A 21,161-nucleotide genomic window follows, 5' to 3' on the forward strand; every position below is an offset into this window, starting at 1 on the left:
TCTGTGCCAGGAAGTACTTTTGACTGAATGTCCTCCACTCCAGCTAAGCCAGGTGGAGCACAGACCAGACTTGGCACCTAGAGATGGAAGAAGCATGTGAAACTTGACTGGTATGAGAGAGGGAGGTACATGCCTGGTGCCAAGCATTTGCCACCTCATCCTCTCTGCTTGGCAGGCTGTTTATTTCCTACTGTCGGGCACGTAGCTCTAAGAGTGTGTCAGCTTATTTCCTACTTCATCTTAAACATCCAAAGTGACCCATCTTCCTTTTTGTGTCTTTTTATACAAAAAAAACCCCTCGCTGTTACCCAGGGGAGATTGATCTTATAAAGAGTTCAGGTGTGAAGATCATCAAGTTTCCAGAAGTATTAAGGGGTGTTTGACATTTCTTAGTTATGAACTGTCCTGCCTCCTGGCTGTCAGACAGCCCTTCCTCCTGTCCACATCCCTAACGCCTGCGTCTGAGCATGTGCAATCTAGGCAATTATTCCTGAATTCCTGAATGTTTGCAGAAGCAAAGAGGTTCAAAGAATGCCTGGAAGACGGTCTTTTTTTGACCCTTAGAAGTGACCTGAGGGTCCATAGTGCCTGGTGGTACTGGTTGTTGGTCCTATAGCTGGTGTGGCCTCCAGATGTCCCTTGGAAGGGATGCATTTCTCCTGCACATCTTGAATATGCTGGGCATTTTATAAGGTGTTACACAGCCTACCTTCATGACATGAGTTGATCCCATACTGCCAATGTTTTCTACTTTTCTTTGCTAAGCTGCTGCTTAGGTTGTTATTTTTCTACCATGTATAATGTTATTTTAAACTGCTTACTCCAATAGGACCCACGTAAGATTAAGTGATATGTCTGCTGCTTGTCGCTTGTATTGAGCTGCAGTTTCTTGCAAACTAAACTGTTTGCAACATGGTCACACTGCAGTATGAATGTCCAGCTAGTAACAGAGTGAAACATAAACTATTTATGTTAAAGTTTTGCTATATTCTGCATTATTTCTGGTGTGTAGGTTATTGCACAGTTCATTGTCAGCCCATTCTTGTACAGGGGCACTGTATGCCAGGTGTAATGGAAAGCTCCGTATTTGTGTCCCGCTTGTATCTTTTGCTGACAGTGCCCTTCTTGGAGCAGTGCAGAGTCTGATCTCACCTGTTCTGCAGATGGAGCCTTGCCAGGGGGCTGAAACATTTACTGTGGCTGTCCGCTTAGCTGGTTTCATTTCCCAGTGCAGAGGGAAACCTTGAGCAAGGCTTATACTGGGGGGAAGGAAAAAAAAACCCCAAACAAACAATTCATGTCTAAGATCCTGGCTATATTTTCAAAATGGAGTCATGGCGCAGACTCGTGACGTACTTTTGTGTCAGTAATGTGGACAGGGATGTGATGTCTTATCCTAACACAGTTACCATGTAGTTCAACTGCTCTTGGGCCCCTGAGCTGCTGGGGCAGAAGATGTAGAAGTGTGGGGAGGAGTGAGGTGTCCTGGCCAGACACAGGACTTCAGTTCTTCTCTTCACCATGTCTCATTCCCGTGATGTTTTTTTGCATTTAATTAAGTGGGATTCCTGGCACCGCTTGCTTTGCTTGTACCTGCTTTTGGGGATCGGCACTTTTCTCCTCTGTACATGTGATATTCCATGCTGCTGCCTCTGCTGCTTCTAGACAGAGGCTGCTTTCCTTCAGTGTTGCTGGAGCTTGCTAGTTCTTTGCCTTCATTTTTTCTCTGTCCAGGCTTCCCTTAATCTGCATAAAAACTGTAAGCAAATGTGTTTGCTTACAGTGTCAATTAGTAGTGCTAATTCTTCCACACTGAGAGCTCTTTTGAAGAAAAAGAGGGCAATTTCTGATTAATGCAGGCTCTTTGTTTAACCTCGGTGTTATCTGGTAGCTCTGTCTCAATTAAACACTAACCAGTTTGCCAGGAGACTCCCACTGCTGTCTCACAGTGCAGGGCTAGCAGAGCAAGCACGGAAGAATTGAAGCAGGAGAAAATGTGTGTGCCTCAGGTTTGAGGAGCACAGTCAAACCACAGTCTCTGCTGACTTGCTTCAGCAATAGCAGTTGTGTTTAGGATGTAGTACTTGGCTCACTCTTAAAAGCCAATTTTAAATAGCTTCCAGAACTTCTGCAAGGGTATCTTCGAACAATATGTGAATATTTGAATATGTGAATATTTGTGGGTGAAACAATATGTCAATATTTGACGGAGATTTCATGGAAGTAGTTCGTTTTTTCCTCTTGGAGTGCTCCTCTGTGAGGAGAGTATTCCTAACCCCCTGGCAGTGGCAAGAGATGGCAGGATGCAACAAAACAGCCAGCCTTGCCCTGGTCTATATACAGACATATGGACTTCATAGAAGCATGTCATTTAAATAAGACCTGTTTTAATCAGAAATCCTGAGGCGTACAGGAGCAAATCACCTCCTCAAGGATCTGAAAGCAAACAAGGTTAATATTGAAAATTAATGTGTTGTATTCTGTAGTGGCTTTGCATTGATGTTAGGAATAATAAATACAGCATCTCTAATGTTTAGTTACATGACCTTTACTATTTTCCTTTGCTTGAATAGCTGTGTAAGAATTGCCAGCTTTGGAAGCCTGAATTACAAAGCAGCTGTGATAGATAATTGACCATTCAACTTCGAGAATGGAGCTTCCTACCATTATAATTAATTTCTTTAGGCATCCACATGGCTGATTACTAGATTAACCAGTGGCCTGAGGGTGTTAATGTGTTACATTCAAACTCAGCTTCCTTACAGGCCTTTAGTACAAACATTTAGACAGATAGTAAAAGGATTTGTTCAAAGCTCTGAAAGCATAATTAAAAATAATAATAATAAAGCAGCGCCATTATAGTGTATTCTGCTTGTAAAGTCTATGAGGCATCAAGTAGCAATGTTGGTTTGGGGTTTCTTTTTTCCTTGAGTGTAAAATGGAGAAAAAAGAACACTTGCTTTCAGTGTAACAGTGATTACCTCTCACTGCAGAGATTTTGACTGTGATCAGACCTTAACTTTTTGCACATCGGACCAATTGCAATGAAGGACTCGAGCATCCCCTTGTAGGGCTATTCAGCATTCATAAGTGCCTGGCCTTGGGAGTGGAATCCAAAATCCTGCTTTAGACAGTTGGGTCTAAATGCAAGACAGGCAGCAGAGTTGTGTCTAAGATAGGTGTGTGCTTTGCAGGAGTGAGATGCCTTCAGAAAGCCACAAATCCACCCACAGTAGCCTGTAGGCGGATGCCCAAAGGTTTCTCCTGGAAGGTAGCTCTCAGTCCGCCTTAGCCAGAGAGATAACTGCCCAGGGTCAGCTGTTTCCTGGAGGGCCCTGACCACCATGCCATGACAGGAAACAAAAGCAACTCTGATTGACTTTGTATTAGAAGGAAAAAAAAAACTGAATTTAGTGAGAAGTTTGTCTGCCACGTCAAGAAGGAGCTTCTCTGGGGACCGTTGTGCAAGTCACCATCTGAGCAGTACATTTACATTTTGAAGCAGTTCTGTGCAAGGTCAGAAAGTTAAGCCTGGGCATATATAATACTTCAAACACTTTAGATGTTGCCAGAATTGAAATGCAATTGTCAAATTTGGGCTTAAATGCCTGAATAATAATCATTGGTTTAAAAACACAGACCTTTTCCTGTGTGGGATTGTTAATGTGTGAAAAGCAGTGAGAGAACCCTAAAAAGAACACTTGTAAACTCAAAGGTGGGAAATACCAGTCCTGTGCAATATAATCTGTGTAATACATTCTCTTTTGACTGTAATCTTTTGAAAAGATTCTCTTTGGTGACCTGACACAGAATGGCAAGTTAGGATGCCGTCTCTCCCCAAAATGTTCATTATTATCACCTCTGCTGATTTTACAGCTAAATTCTTAATATTTGATGTAGTTCTTAAAATGGCAGCTTCTTCAGTCACCTGATTGTGAGAGAAATAAGTCATTTTAATAGTAATCCTTTCTGGTTACACAGAAGAGCTTGTAAATATGATTGGAGTGTGTTTGTTGTTCTTATAAGCTTGTTTTAGATTATTGAGTAGTTGGATTCAGCTGTGCAGAAAATGACACTTGATCAAGACTTTTCATAATATGTATTCACGAAAGGGCTGAAATAGTGCCATATAAATCTGGCACTGCTTAACTTTCTCAGATGCTGTATTTTACAAGCTAAATGCTGCTTTACATAGATTTTTATATGCAACATATTTAAAAAAAAATTTGGAAAGGTTAAAAAAAATTCCATTAGATGTGTTGGTAATATATCCCTTATTCATCTTTATCAGGGTTTTGACCATGATTTTTTAGTACTGCTCCACATACTAAAACCACTTGAGTTAGAGTTGGATATACAATTTGCTAGTGAGAGAAGGTCTGAACCGAATGGAGAGGACATCTGGGGGCAGGCAGGGGTCAAAGGTTTGTTCAGAAGGCTTTTCCTGTGAGGTCCCTCATGTTGGGGTTCTCCTGTTGCATACAATGGCCAAGAAGCAAGGAGAAAGACCAGCATGGTTGTGCTTTGAAAAGATGGTCGGTAAGAGTTAGGAAGACCTAACTCTGCTCCTATACCTTCCCACCCGTAGTCCGTGGGGAGTACAGGGCTGTCTGGAGAAGGCGCAGATCTCAGAGGGGAGGCAGCACTGTGCTTTTGGAGGTACATGCTCCTGGGCAGCCTGGGAAAGGGAAGGACAGTGCTGATGGTTTGAGAATTCAGCTAAATGAGATTGGAGTTTCCTGGGACAAAGCAAAAGTACTTCTTGAGCCTGAAGGCTTTTTCGTCCTACTGAATTTCCAAGGCCTGCTGCAGTAAGTGGAACTGCTGACGCTTGTGACCTTTTACTAAGAAGCATCTTTCATAACAGGGAGTGATAGGCAGCCTAAATATAGCGATTGCTACCAGCTTCTCCTGTAATTTGCAGCCCTTCTGTTGTTCACTTGTTCTGCTTGCTTTCTTTTTATCTCCCTTATTCGTAGGTTTGCTATCCCATCATTATCTTAGTTTTCTTTCTGTTTCTCTGATGAGATGCATGAAGAAGCTAGATTGCAGCACCAGGAAATCAGATGAGCTTCCAAATCTAAGAAGTGTTGTGTTTCATATGCTGTTTCTAGATGTCTTTGAATTAAAGCATAAATCAGCTTCTAAACCAAAAGCTACAAATTGTTACTCATTTAATAACTTAGCAATAGCATTGAGTGTTGAACTTTAATGCCCCTTTCATAAATCTAAGACAAGATTTTCATTTACTCACAAAGACGTTTGGGTGACCTCCGAAGTACAACTCAGAAGATCGCAGGGCTCGCAAGCTATCTTGTTTATTTATTTACTGAGAATGGCATTTTAATCACAAGAAAAATGGTCTGGAAAGACAGTGATGTTTTCCAATCTCTAGAAACAAAACTACTCCTACCCTAGTTGTAGATCTTTATGTAAAGGCCGTTCTGTCCTTTCATTATCATTCAGTGACACTAGAAAAAGGCCTTGTCTGAAATCCATAAAATCTTGCCAAAATCTGCTTTCCAATACAGAAAAGCAGAGAATGGGACATGTCACTTTAAAACATAATAAATGTATTAACTTAATGCCTCTGAAGACATGACAGAAAAGCATGACTCATTTCAATAATGCAAGTAGGAGAAAGTGAATCTGAAGAAATCTTAATGCTTGCAAATAGGAAATAGAACCAGAATTTTCATTCTCAAAAATAAAAAAGTCATAATGTAAAACAGTTATATTCCTTAAACAGAATCAGACTCGTTATGAAAATGTACTACTTTCATTTATCCAATCTTAAACCTATGTTATTTAAAAATATAATTTAAAATTAGGCATGATGAATTTAAGTGTGATTACTTTGACAAACATGGAGTGTAAAGAAATAATTTCCCAAAGCAGAGTAAAGAAAATACTTTTCTGTCAGGGAACGCTGATTAGCCTTATCACAATGCAGAGCGTGAGTAATTGAGAACAGCCATTTACTTTGGTTAAAACACTACTGCCTTGCTAATTTTGTATAAAATAATTATTTTCACAGAAAGAAATTTTGAAATCGGATCTCATTGTCTGCACAGCGGCTGCTGTTCTGTCGTTTGCTGTCAGTGCCAGTACTGTGTTTCTATCATTAAGGGTGTGTATCTGTCCTTTTTTTTTTTTTTTTTTTTTGGTCCCCCTAAAATATTATCTTTTATGTAAAACCACAGGGTGCTTTAACTGGAAACAATTGAGATTGTGGGAAGAGAAGTAAACGAAAATGTATTTACTGGTCATGATAACATTTTTTTTATGTGCAAGGTAGTCAGTTTATGGATATTTGGTGTAATTTCAGTGTTACTTATTTGATGTCTCTTCCCTTAAACGTCTGCATATCCACAGCTCTTTTATGATGTGGAACCTTGGGGAACAGAATGAATAAGCCTGATCACTTGCCTTTTTTCCTCCAATTAGGGAGGAAAGAATTGGTTAATTCTGTGTGAAAAATATGTGTTTCAAAATCTGTATCCAACTGTGGAATCGGAGTTTGAACATAGGAATAAAAATAAATTGCACAAAAATACAATTATAGGAACTGTTACAAAATGTTAAAAAAAAAGTTTGATATAAAAATGTTGTTTGCAAATTGTAACCATGTTTAATTTTTTTCTTTTGGCCCAGCCATTTCTCAGCATTGTCTTGTTTGCTTTAGCCTGGACCGTGGGCTTTATAACACATTACGTGCTTCCTCAGCTCCGCAAGCATCACCCCTGGCTGTGGATCTCCCACCCCATACTCAAAAGCAAAGAGCACCAGCAACGGGAAGTGAGAGGTTTGTAAAAAAATCTTTTCTAAACAATGGATGCAATGACTTGCAGCTTGTCTTGGTTTAAAAAAAAAAATACAGAAGGAATAGAGAAGGGAGAATAAATCATACTTTACGTTTCCCTCTTTTGAATAGCATACATAGCCCACGATTTAATATTTTTTTTCTTCCCGGTCACCAGCAAATCTGTGGCTCTGTAGAAGTTGTCTCCTGAGACCACTGCACAGAAGGGCTGAGGCTGGACAGGCCCCTCTGAAGCTTGTGTAGTCCGACACCCCCAGCTAGAGCAGGTTGCTCAGGGCTGTGCTCAGTTTTGAATATCTTCAAGCGTGGAGACTCACAACCTTTCTGAACAACCCTTCTGTTCTAGAATTCAATTATCCTTACAGTAAGAGAGATTGTTTTGTTTTGGTTTGTTTTTTTCTATGTTGAAATGGGATTTCAGTTTGTGCCCATTTGCTTTTGTCCCGTCACTGGGCACTACTGAGAACTGTCTGGCTCCGTCAACTTTACCCTCCCCGTCGGGTATTTATACCCCCAATCAGACATCAATAAGATGCCCCATGAGCCTTTTCTTCTTCAGGCTGAGCAATACCAGCCCTCTCATCCTCTTCTTCTATGTCAAATGCTCCTGTCCCTTAATCATCTTACTGGCCTTAAGTGGCCTTTCATGGGCCATCGTCTGATGTGCCTTTTGCTTTTACATTGCAGTACTTGCTGTGTTGCTTAATATCTTACTGTTCATGCTTAATACGTTGGCATTTTGTATAATTTAAAACCTTAAATGATTTATGAAATTGAGGCAGAATTTTTTCTACTTTCTGACACATAACTATATATCATTTGAACAGCGTTGGTAGTGCAACTTAGAGTTCTAATTTCCATCATAACACTTTTAGAGGAACATTAAAATTGAAAGGAACTGTGAAATTTTCTTGAAGATTTGTTCTTGCTAATGTCTGCTGGCTTCAGTGGGTAGCGCCTTGATACAAACAAGTATAGCTAAAAAATTTAATATGTTAAGGCCTGATTCCCTGTTCTGATACAGCTATTTCTGCAAGCAGATAGAAGTGCAGCTTTATTTTTTTTTTTTTTTTCTCCCCGGCTCTCATCTTGCCTTTGCTACCAGCCAAAATCTTACTTGTCATTTCTTGATGGATCCTGTGCCTTAATCATTCTCAATATATGTTTCTGAGGTGTTTGAAGGCAGCGTTGTCAGAACACAGTCTGCCGAGGGACTTTAGTCTGTTCTTCAACAAGACAACAAAAGAGTTCAGATCACTCTCTGCAAAACCATACATTAAGGATTTAAATCTTTTTTTTTTAAACAATCATGTATTTCAAAATGATTACTTTCCAAACAAGTCTTGGGTATGAAAAAAGTGCCCAAGAGACTTGACTAAAGGTTGTCTTTTAATTTCAACTGCAATATGCCAAGGGAAGTGCAGTAGAAATATAAATTTTATTAAGGATCATGCCCAATTGAAAGCATTGCTCAGGGCTTCTGATGAATACCCAAGTTTTATTGTTTGTTACATCATTTAGTCAGAAAAGATTACTGTAGGATTTCTTTCCCTTGTCCTGATTAAGTCTGTCTTAATTTGTCAGAAAACATTGTTTTCCCAAATGTAGTGACTCAGCTTTTGGAAAGGTTGAGGGTAGGGATCTGCCAGATAGATGGGTTTCATTCTGCTTTGAGATCAGATGCATTTCCCATGCTACCTGCTGCAGACAACAGACTTTTTTCCTTCTTTTGCAGTCCTCATTTTGTATGTGGTCAATTTCCTCACATTGGGGCTTAAGTATTATTTTGAAGTATCTGGTGTTGTGTGTTGGAAAACAAGAGTAAAAAAAATACATATATTTCAATCCCATAGGCTGCTGCAGAAGCTTTTTATCGTGTTCTGAGATGAGACAGGCTGAGCAGAAGGTTGTATAATCCCTTTGATAGATATGTCTGACAGGCTGTCTTCTTTCTTTTACTCTGTAAGAAAAATGTAGGACCTGAACTTAAAGGTTCCCTGTTTATATAGAAAGAGAAGCTTGGAAAAGGACGTTGTCAGGCATGGACAGTGAAAGGACAAGCACACAACACAAGATGTCTCTGAGAAGCTTTTACTGCATAGAATTTCATTTTCAGCTTCCTAATTTTTGACAAGTGTAGTGCTATGAGGAGATGAATGATTGCTTGCAATTAAACAAGCACCTGGTAATGGTAATTCCACAAGTTTATTCCTGGCTTTGTTTCATAGATTTTGGATGATCTGTTCAAACTTTCAGGCCTTCCACTAAATAGCAATTGCCAGACCAGTTCTTGTGATGCCCCTGTGAGATAACTCATTTATTACTTCTCATTGTTTTGCCTGACTATAGGAAGAAAGGCTGAGGTCAAGATGTGTGAGCTTATGGTATAATAGATGTGTAGAAAGCAGTGCAGGACTGAGTGAGAAAGAAACCCTGAAACACAAGAGACTATTTTTTCTGTTTTTCTCCCCACCACTGCTTTACACCCCACAGATTCGTGTAAGCCATTTTCAAATCATGCCCATCTTTCCCTGGGCCCCCTCTGAATGTGAGCTCTTTTTTTTTGTCTGCACTGTCTGCACAAATCTCTCTCTGCTTCTGCAGCTGCCTTCTTTTTGGTCTACATGATATGCACATCTCTATTCAAGCTTGAGTTCTTACACAGAGGTCAGCTGGATGAAGTTCTTGAGTGGAGCTCTGAGAGCAATTTGTAGTTCAGGAGGAGGTGAGAGGAATGCAGAATATCATCTAGGCTCCACAATAGATATTTCGCTGCATGTATGAACTTTTAGGAGGAAATATTTTTACCTTATAATAAGAAACAGAAATTGATGGTGTTTTCTGAATGCAGATTTTTACAAGAGCATTGCCTTAGCTTAAGATACCAGCAAAGCATGACTTAAAGACAATTTGGAAGGATTGCTTTTTGCTTTTAGATGTTTCTCTTTGAGCCTGTACAATATACAACTCTGCCTGTAGAACATACAAATCTGTTGATTCAGCATGTCTTCTTTGTCTGTCATTGAAAAGTTGTGTGTGGGAGGGTGGGATGTGTATACATAATTATTTTCATTTCTGCAGGGAAGAGTATTGAAGATTCAGTAGCTGGAATTGTTATTTCTGAGTCAATACCAAGTTCTGCCTTTTTGTGTTCATTGTTTTTCCAATAACCTTGTGTAGCTGAGCTCAGCTGAGAATAAAGACATTATTTTTGTCCATACATAAGTGTTTCTGCACTCAGTTCACATAAGTTCTTATAGCAATTGAACTGCACAGAGCATTCAGTTCTTGTCTAATACTCACGTTAAACACTGTGATGATGTTAGAAAAAATCTGCTGCAAAAAAAAAAAAATTTTACTGATGAATGATGTGATCCTAGCAGATAATTTTTACAGTGGCTGTTTAAGTGTTTTGAGAAACATCTATGGCAGTGTCTAGCTCCTGTTTATTCTTCAGTCTTTAGATCTCAAAGGATATTTCATTTATCAGTGAGGTCAATGATACTTTGCAGTCTAATGAACAATGTTTTGCCACTATAAGATGGAGAAGGAGAGGCACAGAGTTCAAATGAGGTTCTCTAGGTCATCCACCAGGTCAGTGCCAGAGCTGGAGAGGGCCTCTCTGGAGTCATTACATTACTGAAAGTGCTATTTAATATAGTGACTAGTAATTGGATTATGTAGAAACTGCCATCTAGCATGTACCATCTCTTACAGTTTCTGAGCATTTCTCATGAGTGCAGTTATAAACAGCAAGACAGATACTCCCTGAATTCAGAGAACCAAAGGATTTCTTTATTGCAAAAGAAGTATGCATTCTGTTGTTTCATAAATTAGTTGGTTGATTATATTATTCATGTGAGCTAACTCATTTCTTCTACAGTATTGCTGTGCAAAAAGTGCTAATAATTTGATGCAACGATCTGTTATCTGAATTCCTATTTCAGATGCTGCTCATTTGATGTGGTTTGAAAGGCTTTATGTGTGGCTTCAGTGCTTTGAGAAATACATTTTATATCCAGCTATAATACTGAATGCCCTCACCATCGATGCTTTCTCAATTAGTAAATACAAGAAGCTTGGTACACAGTAAGTAGATTGTAACTCAAAGCATGTGATTAGTAGAATGTTTGGTTTTAGACTGAAGACTGAGAAATAAAATTTGTTTCTTATTTAAGTCTGCTTGTCACAGTTTGCTGTTGTGCATTGTTAGTTCAGTGTACAATAATTATTGACTTTGCTGAAAGAAAAAAACAAAATTACCTTAGCACGTGCTAAGACATGATTCCAGTGAAAGAGAGAGAAATTAAAAGATTAAAGAGCTATATAGAGATATATACGGAATGTCTAAATGTCAGTTAAAAGCAAGACCAGGCTGCAGGTGTTTGATGGGCATAAACACAGTGGGGTAACGAGAATTAATCAGATGAAAATGAGAAATCTAGGCTGGATATCAGGAAACATTTCCTAACTGAGGATTTTTAAGACTACGGTGTAGTCTCCCAAAGGAGTTATCAGAAGCTTCACCACACAAGTCTGTTAAGACAAAACTGAATAAAATATTCAATAGTATAGAACGATGGGTAGTCCTGTATTGAGCGGTTTGAGAAAGGTAGTGATACAAGTTTTGCCAAAGTCTGATGCATCTGATATTAAGCAGAACTGGTGATACTGACCCATGGTCTCACAGTGTGATCCTTGCAGACAGCCTTTTCTGGTAAATATTTTGGTCGGTGACTTGCCTGCTGCAGGTATTCAGCAGGCTTAGTGACTGCAGCATCCCCAGCGAGCAGAGTTTCTGCAGTCTTTTTATATCAGAATGACAGTGATGCAGATGATAAAAACAAAGAAACAGCCTGTGTTCAGGGAAGAAGATTCCAGTAGCAGGAAAAACAGCTGGAGGCAGGGGAGTTCCTCAGTATTAATAATAATTTAGATCCTTAAATTTAAATATTAGGTAAAAGAACTTTGATGTAAAAATTGCAGGTTGTTTTAATTATTCTTCTCTCTTGAAGAGCAACACAGCTTCAGGGACTACACAACTATAAGGAAAAGGTGGTCCCTGCTTTTAAGGGCTGAAACGAGGACTAGGGCATTAATTAAATTTTGTGTTCCTCCCAGACAACTACTTTTCCAGAGAGACTCTCACCAGTCACTCAGACATAGCCTGTGTAGCTCCCCATTGATCTTTTTTCCCAGGCACTTGGGAGATGCTAAGGCCAAGGTGCTTCGGGAGTTTAGGTGTATTGTCCAAGGTGAAACTGAGTTCACACTCAACCCTCTGTTTGGTTTGCAAGGCTGGGAGAGCTAAAAAGTAATCAAAAGTAATCAAAGTGTCATTTGTCACTAGTTAGCAGATATGACTGAAGGCACACACAGAGCAAATATGTAGGGTTAGGAAGGTGCTACTTTTACGTAGTCATTCCTCCAAGCTAGATTGCACTTGAAAGTATCACCTCCCTCAGGTGTTCAGGAGTAGTGAGTCAGTCCCCCAGACATCTTGAGATTAAAGAAAGTAATTACATTTGTCTGCCTCTGATTGTTTGGCCTGTAGGGGAATGCCATGACAAGCCTTTGCTTCCCCACCCCTCGGTGTCTCTGTGATCACCTTGGATTTAAAACCTGTGTTTTCTCCTTTTTCTTGTAGCTGAGGTCTGTCCACAACACTCCCAGTAATCCCTTCTTCTCTGGCACTCCTCTTTAATACACTTCCCCTACAGCTGCCATGGAAATGCCACACACGAAACAGTCGTCCTCAGGTCCTACCTCTTTCTCCTCAACTCTGTAAGCCCATAACGCATCCTGGACTCTCCTTGCTCCTTCTATATACAGTGTTACTGAGGGTTGTACTTTCTCTGCTTTAAAACATCAATACTCGTTTTCTGTTGCTGGAACACTCTGTAGTTATTTACTGCCCCAGGATCAGACGGCCTCGTACCTTAGCGAAGGGAAGGCACCACTCACCCTCTCTGTGTCTGAAAGTGTCCGAGGTGCATGATTTGATTTTGGAGTTTTTCCTCAATTTGAATGTATTTTTTAAAGAAGCTTCATCTTGCTTTGTGACTTAAAGGACTGAAGCAGTTTGCTTCTTGAGGAGGCAGAACAGTTCCTTCACAGCCAGGAGTTTGTAGGTTTCCAGACTCTAATGTGGTGGTTATTAATGGGACCCATGGTGACAAGCTGAAAAGCCTGCCAGTGGTACCTGCCACAGAGACAGGCCCTCTTCCTCTCATGCTTTCTCTCTGCTGGGAGTTAAGGCCTCAGAAAAAGCATCTTGCGTGGCAATATCTTTAAAGAAGAGGGATAATAAGCAAATTATTTTCTCTTACCCCCAAGAGCCTTATTTTATAAAATGTAATTTTTTTTTGGTGAAATTTCCTGCATGTAAACAGATCCAGTGAGGAAAAAGTCTTTCTTTTGCTCATGTTTTTCATGTGAGAATTCCTCCATGTTGCAAGAATTTTCTTCCTTCTGAAGAATGCGAGATCCAGATGGTTCATACAGGACAAGCTGGGATGGCTTCTAGTGACTTCAGAATCTATTTAGCTTAGTCCCTAGGTTTTCCATTCAGAAATCTGGGGCAAAATGAAAAGAACAGCTTTGACAAGGTGAGAAATAAGGTCAGCTTGGCATTTCATTCCAACAGTGACGTCCTGGTGATCCTGTAGAATGACCTGCACTCAAATTGCATCTTCATCACAGAAGATACACAATAATGAATAAATGCCACATAAACTAACATCAACCTGGAAATGTACAGACTTATAAGCCTTGCTAAAATGATGAAAACCTGTTTAGAGCTTTCTGGCCTGTTAAGTGTCAGTCATGGCAGCAGGTACTCTTGTTGTTCACAGCAGGAATCCATGCGTTTTGCAAATAGGTGGCCTACTTTGAGTCACTCATTGTGCATTGAAGTTCCCATCTGTTTTCACCAGCATCAAACAAACAATGCATCTCCCAAAAAGTGAATGTGCTTAATCTACTTAAGAGAAGCAACCTGTCTCTCAATTAACAGGGAGTAACTTGTTCATGTCTATTAGGTTTGGGTTGTCTTTTCAGGAATAGATACAGTATGGTTCTTGGGCATCAATGTGCAAAACTGCAATTCTAATATACTTGTTCAACTGCCAGAAAACCCTGAGGGTACCTAATATCACTAAATACTCCTGAATTTGACTTGATGGTTCATTAGGAGGCTTGAGATAGACTTCTGAACATGCCCAGAACTTTCTGAATAAATCACTTCTCTCATTTTATCCTGACTAGAACCCAGAAACCCAAAGGTTTTGAGCTGAGAGCTGGTTTTGCAGCATCCCCTGTGTGTGATCAGGACTGAGTTCAAAAAATACTGCTTTGATTTTCTTTCTTTTAAAAACCTTGGTGGAGAAGGTGTTGTTGCCCATTTCATTTAACAAGAGCCCAACTGTTGAGCACTTATCAGGAAAGCAGAGGCTATGGGAGGTTTGCTCTTGATTCCTCCTACTTTCATGGTATGAAATTCTTATAGGAGTGGGGAATCGTGTTCCAATTCCCACTCCTGACCCTGTTCCCAGGCTTTTTAGTGGTTGTTGGATAAAATACAGATCCATGTAGGTGTTCATGGTCTGGAGCCCAGTACTGTGTCCCATCTCAGGGGAGTGCCTGTCTACCCAAATGATGTAAAAATTAATGTGTCTGAGACCTTTCTAGGATCTAACTCCCAGAATAGGCTGTGTTAACAAGAGATCAAAATACTGTCCAAGCAAGACCATCTTTCTAATTCTGTAAATTATCTTAAGAACAAAACTTTAAAATATGAACAACCTCAAGTCTCTAAGTACAGATATATATCCAGAGACTGGAGTGGTTTTTTTTTTAAATTCAAGGGGTGCCAATATGTTACTTCCATCTTTCCTTCTCATGTAATTGCATTTTCTTATACAGAAAATTGTGTAGTCTTCTTGGAGATATAGCAGCAAACACTTTAATTTTTAAAGATTAGACTTCTTGATTTTCTGTGTGGTCACTTACTATTTAGAGTTCTCAGCTTAATTTCACTCTCTGGAATGTAATAAGGGAGAGTATAATGCAGACTCCATGCATTTTACGACACATAGATGCAACACACAATTTCTTTTTATCTGATAAAGTAATTACTATATAGAATAGATGACCTTCCAATCAAGAACAATGGGAAGAATTTCTAGCATTTCATCTCTATGGGTGTTTCTATCTAGAATTTTGGCATTGTGTGTAATGAAAGCAAGAGAATAATTATAAACTCTGTCATCAAGTGAAATTTCTATTAATAAAAAAACCTGGAATAGGTTCAATACTTTTTTTTTTTTTTCCCAAATTACAGTAGTGTATTAACGGAAATGCCAAGGTATTTCCAAACTTGAAATTTTATTTTAAGAGCTATACAAAAATATCCTTTCTGGATTCTTAGTTTTTAATAGTCTATACTACTGGTTTTAGTACAGAGTTTCTTTATTACAGATTACAAGTGAGTGATGATGATAAGGGAAAAATATGAAGTTGCACATGGGTAAAAGAATGTGATTATTAAAAGAACATAGGATTAGTATCAGAAATCAATAAGATGTATAGATTTAGATATACATAGCAATCTAAAGTACATGTGGTACAGCTATTTGTATGGTTGGAACTTGATGATCTTTAAGGTCCTTTCCAACCTAGACCATTCTATGATTCTATGATAATTTAATGTGTTATGACTTTGGTTTGATTAGGCTTTTCTTTCTGCCTTTCTTACAGCTGTGATATTATCCTGATAACAGTTGCTGGGATGAAACTCCTCCGCTCCTCATTCTGTAATCCTATTAATCAATTTGTTACTTTGAGCTTCACTGTGATCTTCTTCCGATTTGACTATAGAGACATTTCAGAAAATTTCTTGCTGGATTTCTTCATGATGTCCATCGTGTTTCATAAGGCAAGTTTTATAGCTTTTTTATAGCTCCTGTCATTTCTTTGGAAAATATATTTCATAGCTTTATTTATCTTTTTAGTGTCACTGTGCTGGTGGATTTTTTTAGAAGTAATATGGTAGGATTTTTTAGAAGTAATGAATGCATATGTAGACACAGAGTATTGGTACAATAGAGGAAAAATCTGTAAACTGAAAACAAGGTTCCAGTTAAATGTATTCTCTGGTTTTGTGCAATGTTTTGCATTTACTTTTTGTTCACATAAAGTAGAAAGTTCAGAATTCTTGTTCTCAAGAGGAGAACCCTCAATGAGTTGAAAAGAGCCTCTTGGGTCATTAGTGCAGGGCTGTCCTCCAGATCAATCGCCTGGTGTTTTTATCTAGGTTTCCTTTGAATGCCTCTAGTGTTTGACTCAACAACTTCCTTTGGGAAATTATTCCATTATCTAATCATCCTCATGATAATAAATGTTTTCCTAATGTCAGCCTTAACATTTTGCTTTTCCTATTTTCAGTCTGTTATCCTTGTGATGCTGCCCTTAACCTTAACCTCAGAGCTCCCTCCTCTCTTTCGCATTTTTAACTCTTGAAGTGTACTCTAGTTGAATTTACTTGGAAAAAAAACATTTCTGCATCAGCCAGATCAGATCTTGTCTTGATTTGCTGTCTATGCTGTTTCACTGAAGGAAGCAGGTTTAACTGATACCTTAATAAATCACGAGAAAGTATTTAAGGCTTACCTAAAGCTTTTACCAGTTCTTTTGTATTTTGTTTTGGTTTTAAACTTGTTGGTCCCTGATTGCCGTAACATATGATACAGTTTGTCCAGGGGTAACTCTGGTGAGGTGTTTGTTTTTTTTGCTGGGATTGCTTGTTTGGTTTATTTTTCTCAAACATTCCTACTATATGTGTGAGAATGACCCAGCTAGCACCACTTGATTTCTGAGAGGAGAAAGACATGGTAGTTTCAGGCTTCCTAAGGGAGAGACCCAGTTCATTGGTGTTACGCTGGGAGTTCCCAGTCATTCAGGCAAAGAGTGAAGCAGAAGTTAAAGGCTTTTCCTGGTTTATTTCTGTGCTGCTGTGAGGGAGGAGGGGAAGGGAATAATAACAACAGCTCAGTGAGGGACCTTGGGCTCCTTTCTCTGAACTCTTGGACCACACTCCAGTTGTGGCTTCCTCTGCTTCAAGCCTTCAAATGTCAGACCTGTTGTGCTTTCTCTCTGCTGGGGTAAGGAGGAAAGGGTTGGGGAGGGAGGCCAGAAAGAAAGGAGCAGAAGAGATACAAAGGTCTGCTTTAAAAAGAACCCTTGCCCCATGTTCTGTGATCCTAAAATAGGGTTAGAGTAATTTTTTAAGCTTCTTACCTTGGAGGTCCCTTCCAAACTCTAACATTCTGTGATTCTGTGAGTGAAAGATGAGCAGTGAAAGTGTTGCAGAGGTTGGTAGCATGTGGCAGTTTTCAGTATTTGTTGCATGTTCCCTAGAATAAGGGGTGAATTTCTGTCCCCAGAGAAGATTGTCAGTGATGTTCATCAGTGGGCATCCTATGTCTGGATAACGACTTATTTAGTCCTAAAACTCATTCTCCAAAAACCTCTCTACAGGATCAAAAAATTAGCACCCCAGAATTGAAAGTGTCACTATTCATTAATTCATTTGAAAATGTTGACCTTGTGAGCATATCACAACATACTGGTGTGGATCATTGCATATTTTTGGAGGAGAGGTGTAAAGGCTTTTCAGTGTTGTTCTTTGGGAGTTGCTTGGGTAGTTTGAAGCTACTGCTTACAGTAGAAAGGCTAGTGATAGCAATCTGAATGAGATAATGAAGGACACATCCCAAATTAAGCAGACATGTTTGCTAGAAAGCTATCAGGCTTGAAAACTTGTACAGCAGATGTGTTTTGAAAATGTTGTTTTAGCATTGATCTGCAGTCTTCAGATCTGATAATATTCAAAATTTTGAAGGTCATTAGTTCATCAAGTGGACTTGTCCTTGTTCCATTTTAAAAAATTGAAATTAAATGGTTGAATTATTTATATTACAAAAGCACATGGACCATTACACAATGATCATTAAAGCTAATCTGAAAAATAGCATTGCAGATGATAGCAATTAAAGTCCTGTTCATTTCAATTCATAAAGGGCATAAGTTTTCTTTACCCTAATTAAGGTCTGAGCTTTTACTAGTTCAATATTGTGGAACTTTAGTAAAAGATATGGTCACTTGAGGATAAAGAGGGTGTATGTTTATTCCATACTATAGGCCCTAAGCAAGCTGCATCCCCCTCTGTTCCTGAAAGCTTTATGGGTCTTCACAGATTCTGGCTGTCTGTAGTTCAGTCCTGTTTGTGTTTGCAACTGTTTCTAAAAAGAAAAACAGAAACTGAGACAGTTTCTGTTACCATCACCTTTGTCTATGCAGAATTTATTACACAGTCGCGGCTGATCTCTGCTTACTCATTGAAAGTGTCAACTTGCCACCGTCTGAATTAGGGAATGATGTGCCTTGGTCATAGTGATGGTAATTTTTAAGCCTGGTTACCACACAAAAAAATGCTTGCGTGCTCTGAGCACTGTTGTAGTAAGCCTTTATTTTTCTCTGCCAGGCACTGGGGAAGAAGGTGCCTAAATTCAACAGACGTTCACAACTGCCTTAGTGACTCGTGAAGCAGATTATTTTGAATAAAACTTTGCTAATAATATTGGGTTGAGTATTTCTGAATATCTCGCTGATTGTGCTTCCCTCATTTTCCCCACTGTGCTGTTGATTTAATGTAATTTAGTCAAATCAGAAGCTCCAAATGAACATATTGCTTACTGAACAGGTTGAGGCATGGAAGTCCAAATTGCTGCTCCCAGATTTTTATCTCTGTTTACAGATAGCCAAGCCACCCACATTGGGGTAACACAGAGAACAAGAGAGTCTATTCAGTTCTATTCCTGGGGATTTTTTTAATCAGCCTGGATTTTTTAAGTCTTTTTAATATCATAGGATTTATTAATGTGACACGTTTAATTCCCTTCTTTTTTAAAAGTCATGAGCTGTTTACATTTTGGCAAGTCGTGGAATGTGAAAACTTAATGCTGAAAGTTGGTTAGGTACATGCAGAGTGTGCTGTTTTGTCTTTCAAATTACCTTGGGAAGGAAGCAAGATAAACATTTAAGAAATAATTTCTTATTTATTTTTAAGAATGAACTGCATTTATTTTTAAGAATGACTTTCAATTCAAGTGGAACAGGACTTCCCCATCTTTCTTATGCTAAGACTTTCCATGTAGCCAGCCCAGTTTGTCTCCTTGGCTACAGCCTGGGAGTCTTGTGTCCAAAACTCCCATTGTCTGTATTCTTTAAATCAGAGATGAATGGCCTTTTAAAATTACATGATTGCTCATTCAAAAATTCCGAGTGTAATGCTTTACAGGAAGTCAAGCCACATAATCAAGACAGTCTTCTTGGTCTACAAGACTCCATGTGAACTTTTCAAATGAGCCAGTTGTTCTCCCTGGACTTTTTAGGAGATAGTGTCAGTGCAAAGGTTAATAAGAATGTTCATATTCATTGAAAATGGATACCCACAAATAACTCAGATTATATTCTTCATAGGCACAGCAAAGATGGAATATATAACTGGACTTGATGATCCTTGAGGTCTTTTCCAACCTTAATGATTCTATGACTCTATGACTTGGGAGATTTCTTCCTAAACTTCTAACAGTAGGAAAAACTCTAAGATTTTTTTCTGTAATAGGATAAAAAATGTCCGTTTTGGGGGCATGGAAAGAGTAAACTGTTTGGGAATGATGGATCGATCTTCCACCCTTCTGATGTCCACTGACATAATACTTAACTGAGGAAAACCCAATGTATGCAACACATACATGAGAGGGAGAGCATATGGATGGTTAAGTGCATGTCACAGCTCATCTAGTCCATCTTTATTCAGTGCGATTGGGGAAGAAAAAAAAAAACAAAAGGAATATGCCCAGCACAGCCCTTTTTGGTAGATGTGTGAGCTGCTTTTAAAGTATGTCTGGAACAACTACTGCTCAAGTCAAGAATGAACAGATATTGTTAAGCATGAAGTAGAAACCAATGCAAATCATTCCAACAGTGAGGATATCGGTTTGGAACTGGCTGAGTGTTAACAAAGATGCTCAGGGCAAGGCTTGTCCCCGGCTCCTTTTCGGTGTTCCCTTGAAGATGTGGCTTTGTGTTTCGTCCAGTGCCATGAATATCCTCTAAATCTTGCTGGTGGAGAGGGGTCATAGTGTCTCCCTGAACTGCTTTTGGAACCTGAAGTGGTGCTGATGCTGGGTTGAGAGCGCAAATACAGCAAAAGACTTGGTAGTGAGAGTGTGGATGCTTCTGGCTGTAGTATGCTCTTGGCTACTACAAAAAACTGTCAGGTTTTTTTTTTGTCTGTTCTCTACGGGGAGCAACCAGCAGCATGCTGGAGATTCCTGCATGCCCAGTTGTGGTAAACTGGCTCTTTTATCAGCAACTCCTTCATCTGTAGAGCACAACTGAAGAAATGATACCTGTACTTTGGAACATGTATTTTTGACAAATCTGTGTAGCTTCCTTTAAGCCGTAAAGAAAGAGCCACCCTTAGCTTACACACTCATCTACTACACAGATCTGGATGGGAATGATAACACCCAGTGTCATTAACCCTCTAATGTACAGGACTACAACTTCTTATCTCTTTCAGCGTCGGTTCTGGCACGCAATTTAATGGCCTCTTAATTTGTGTGTGTGGATGAACTAATTAGCAATACTAAAATATGAAATCACGTTATATTTTCTTATAGTCAAGTCCTCTGAGGGTTCTGAATTTGTCTTCATGCATAAGGCAAAATAATCAAAGAACCAGAGCTTGTTAAATTTGCCTTCATTAACACTGAATTCATTTGCCTAAGTACTCTTACCCCTGCTGAGCTCACTTAAGAATACAATTTCCCTGTCTGATATTTTTTCTTCCTTCCCAGAATATATTTTCCAGCTAATAAGGAATCCACATTTTTTGATAAGATTTTTTCTCTTTCTGTATACTTCTTTCTGCTGTAGTATCAATTTATGAAAGATGATCTTTTTGTCAAAGTAACTCCAGCTAAGACAGCCAGTTTGTAGCAATCTGCCAGACCTGTTCTGATCAGGCTTAACTTTTAACATCCACAACACAATCCCTTGGACAGGAAAGAGATTATGCGTGTCATCTTGTTTTCCTTCATTTTATGAGAAAGTGCTACCAAGTGCATTGACCTTATTCGTGCTTTGTTGAAGTCAAGTAATTAACCTATTGGATCTTTTTATTGCCTTTATGGCAATAAAATTCTTGGTTAGTTGGCATGTCCCATTGATTGATTTAGGTGCTACTTATAAGTCAGAAGCCTCACTCTTT

General features: G+C 39.0%; 1 protein-coding gene across 1 annotated transcript in view; it reads left to right on the forward strand.

Annotated features, from left to right (window-relative positions):
- PCNXL2 (pecanex-like 2 (Drosophila)) overlaps window positions 1-21,161 on the forward strand; it is a gene marked incomplete at its 5' end in the record, with an annotated part of 141,373 nt that overhangs the window by 57,954 nt on the left and 62,258 nt on the right. Inside the window, 4 exons of the mRNA XM_010081844.1 lie at window positions 6,038-6,130; window positions 6,655-6,805; window positions 10,771-10,912; window positions 15,581-15,758. Coding sequence (XP_010080146.1) covers window positions 6,038-6,130; window positions 6,655-6,805; window positions 10,771-10,912; window positions 15,581-15,758 — 564 coding nt within the window. The remainder of the gene's footprint in view (window positions 1-6,037; window positions 6,131-6,654; window positions 6,806-10,770; window positions 10,913-15,580; window positions 15,759-21,161) is intronic.

This window comes from Pterocles gutturalis, unplaced genomic scaffold, assembly GCF_000699245.1.
Source record: "Pterocles gutturalis isolate BGI_N339 unplaced genomic scaffold, ASM69924v1 scaffold1104, whole genome shotgun sequence".
Classification (NCBI taxonomy): Eukaryota; Metazoa; Chordata; class Aves; order Pterocliformes; family Pteroclidae; genus Pterocles; species Pterocles gutturalis.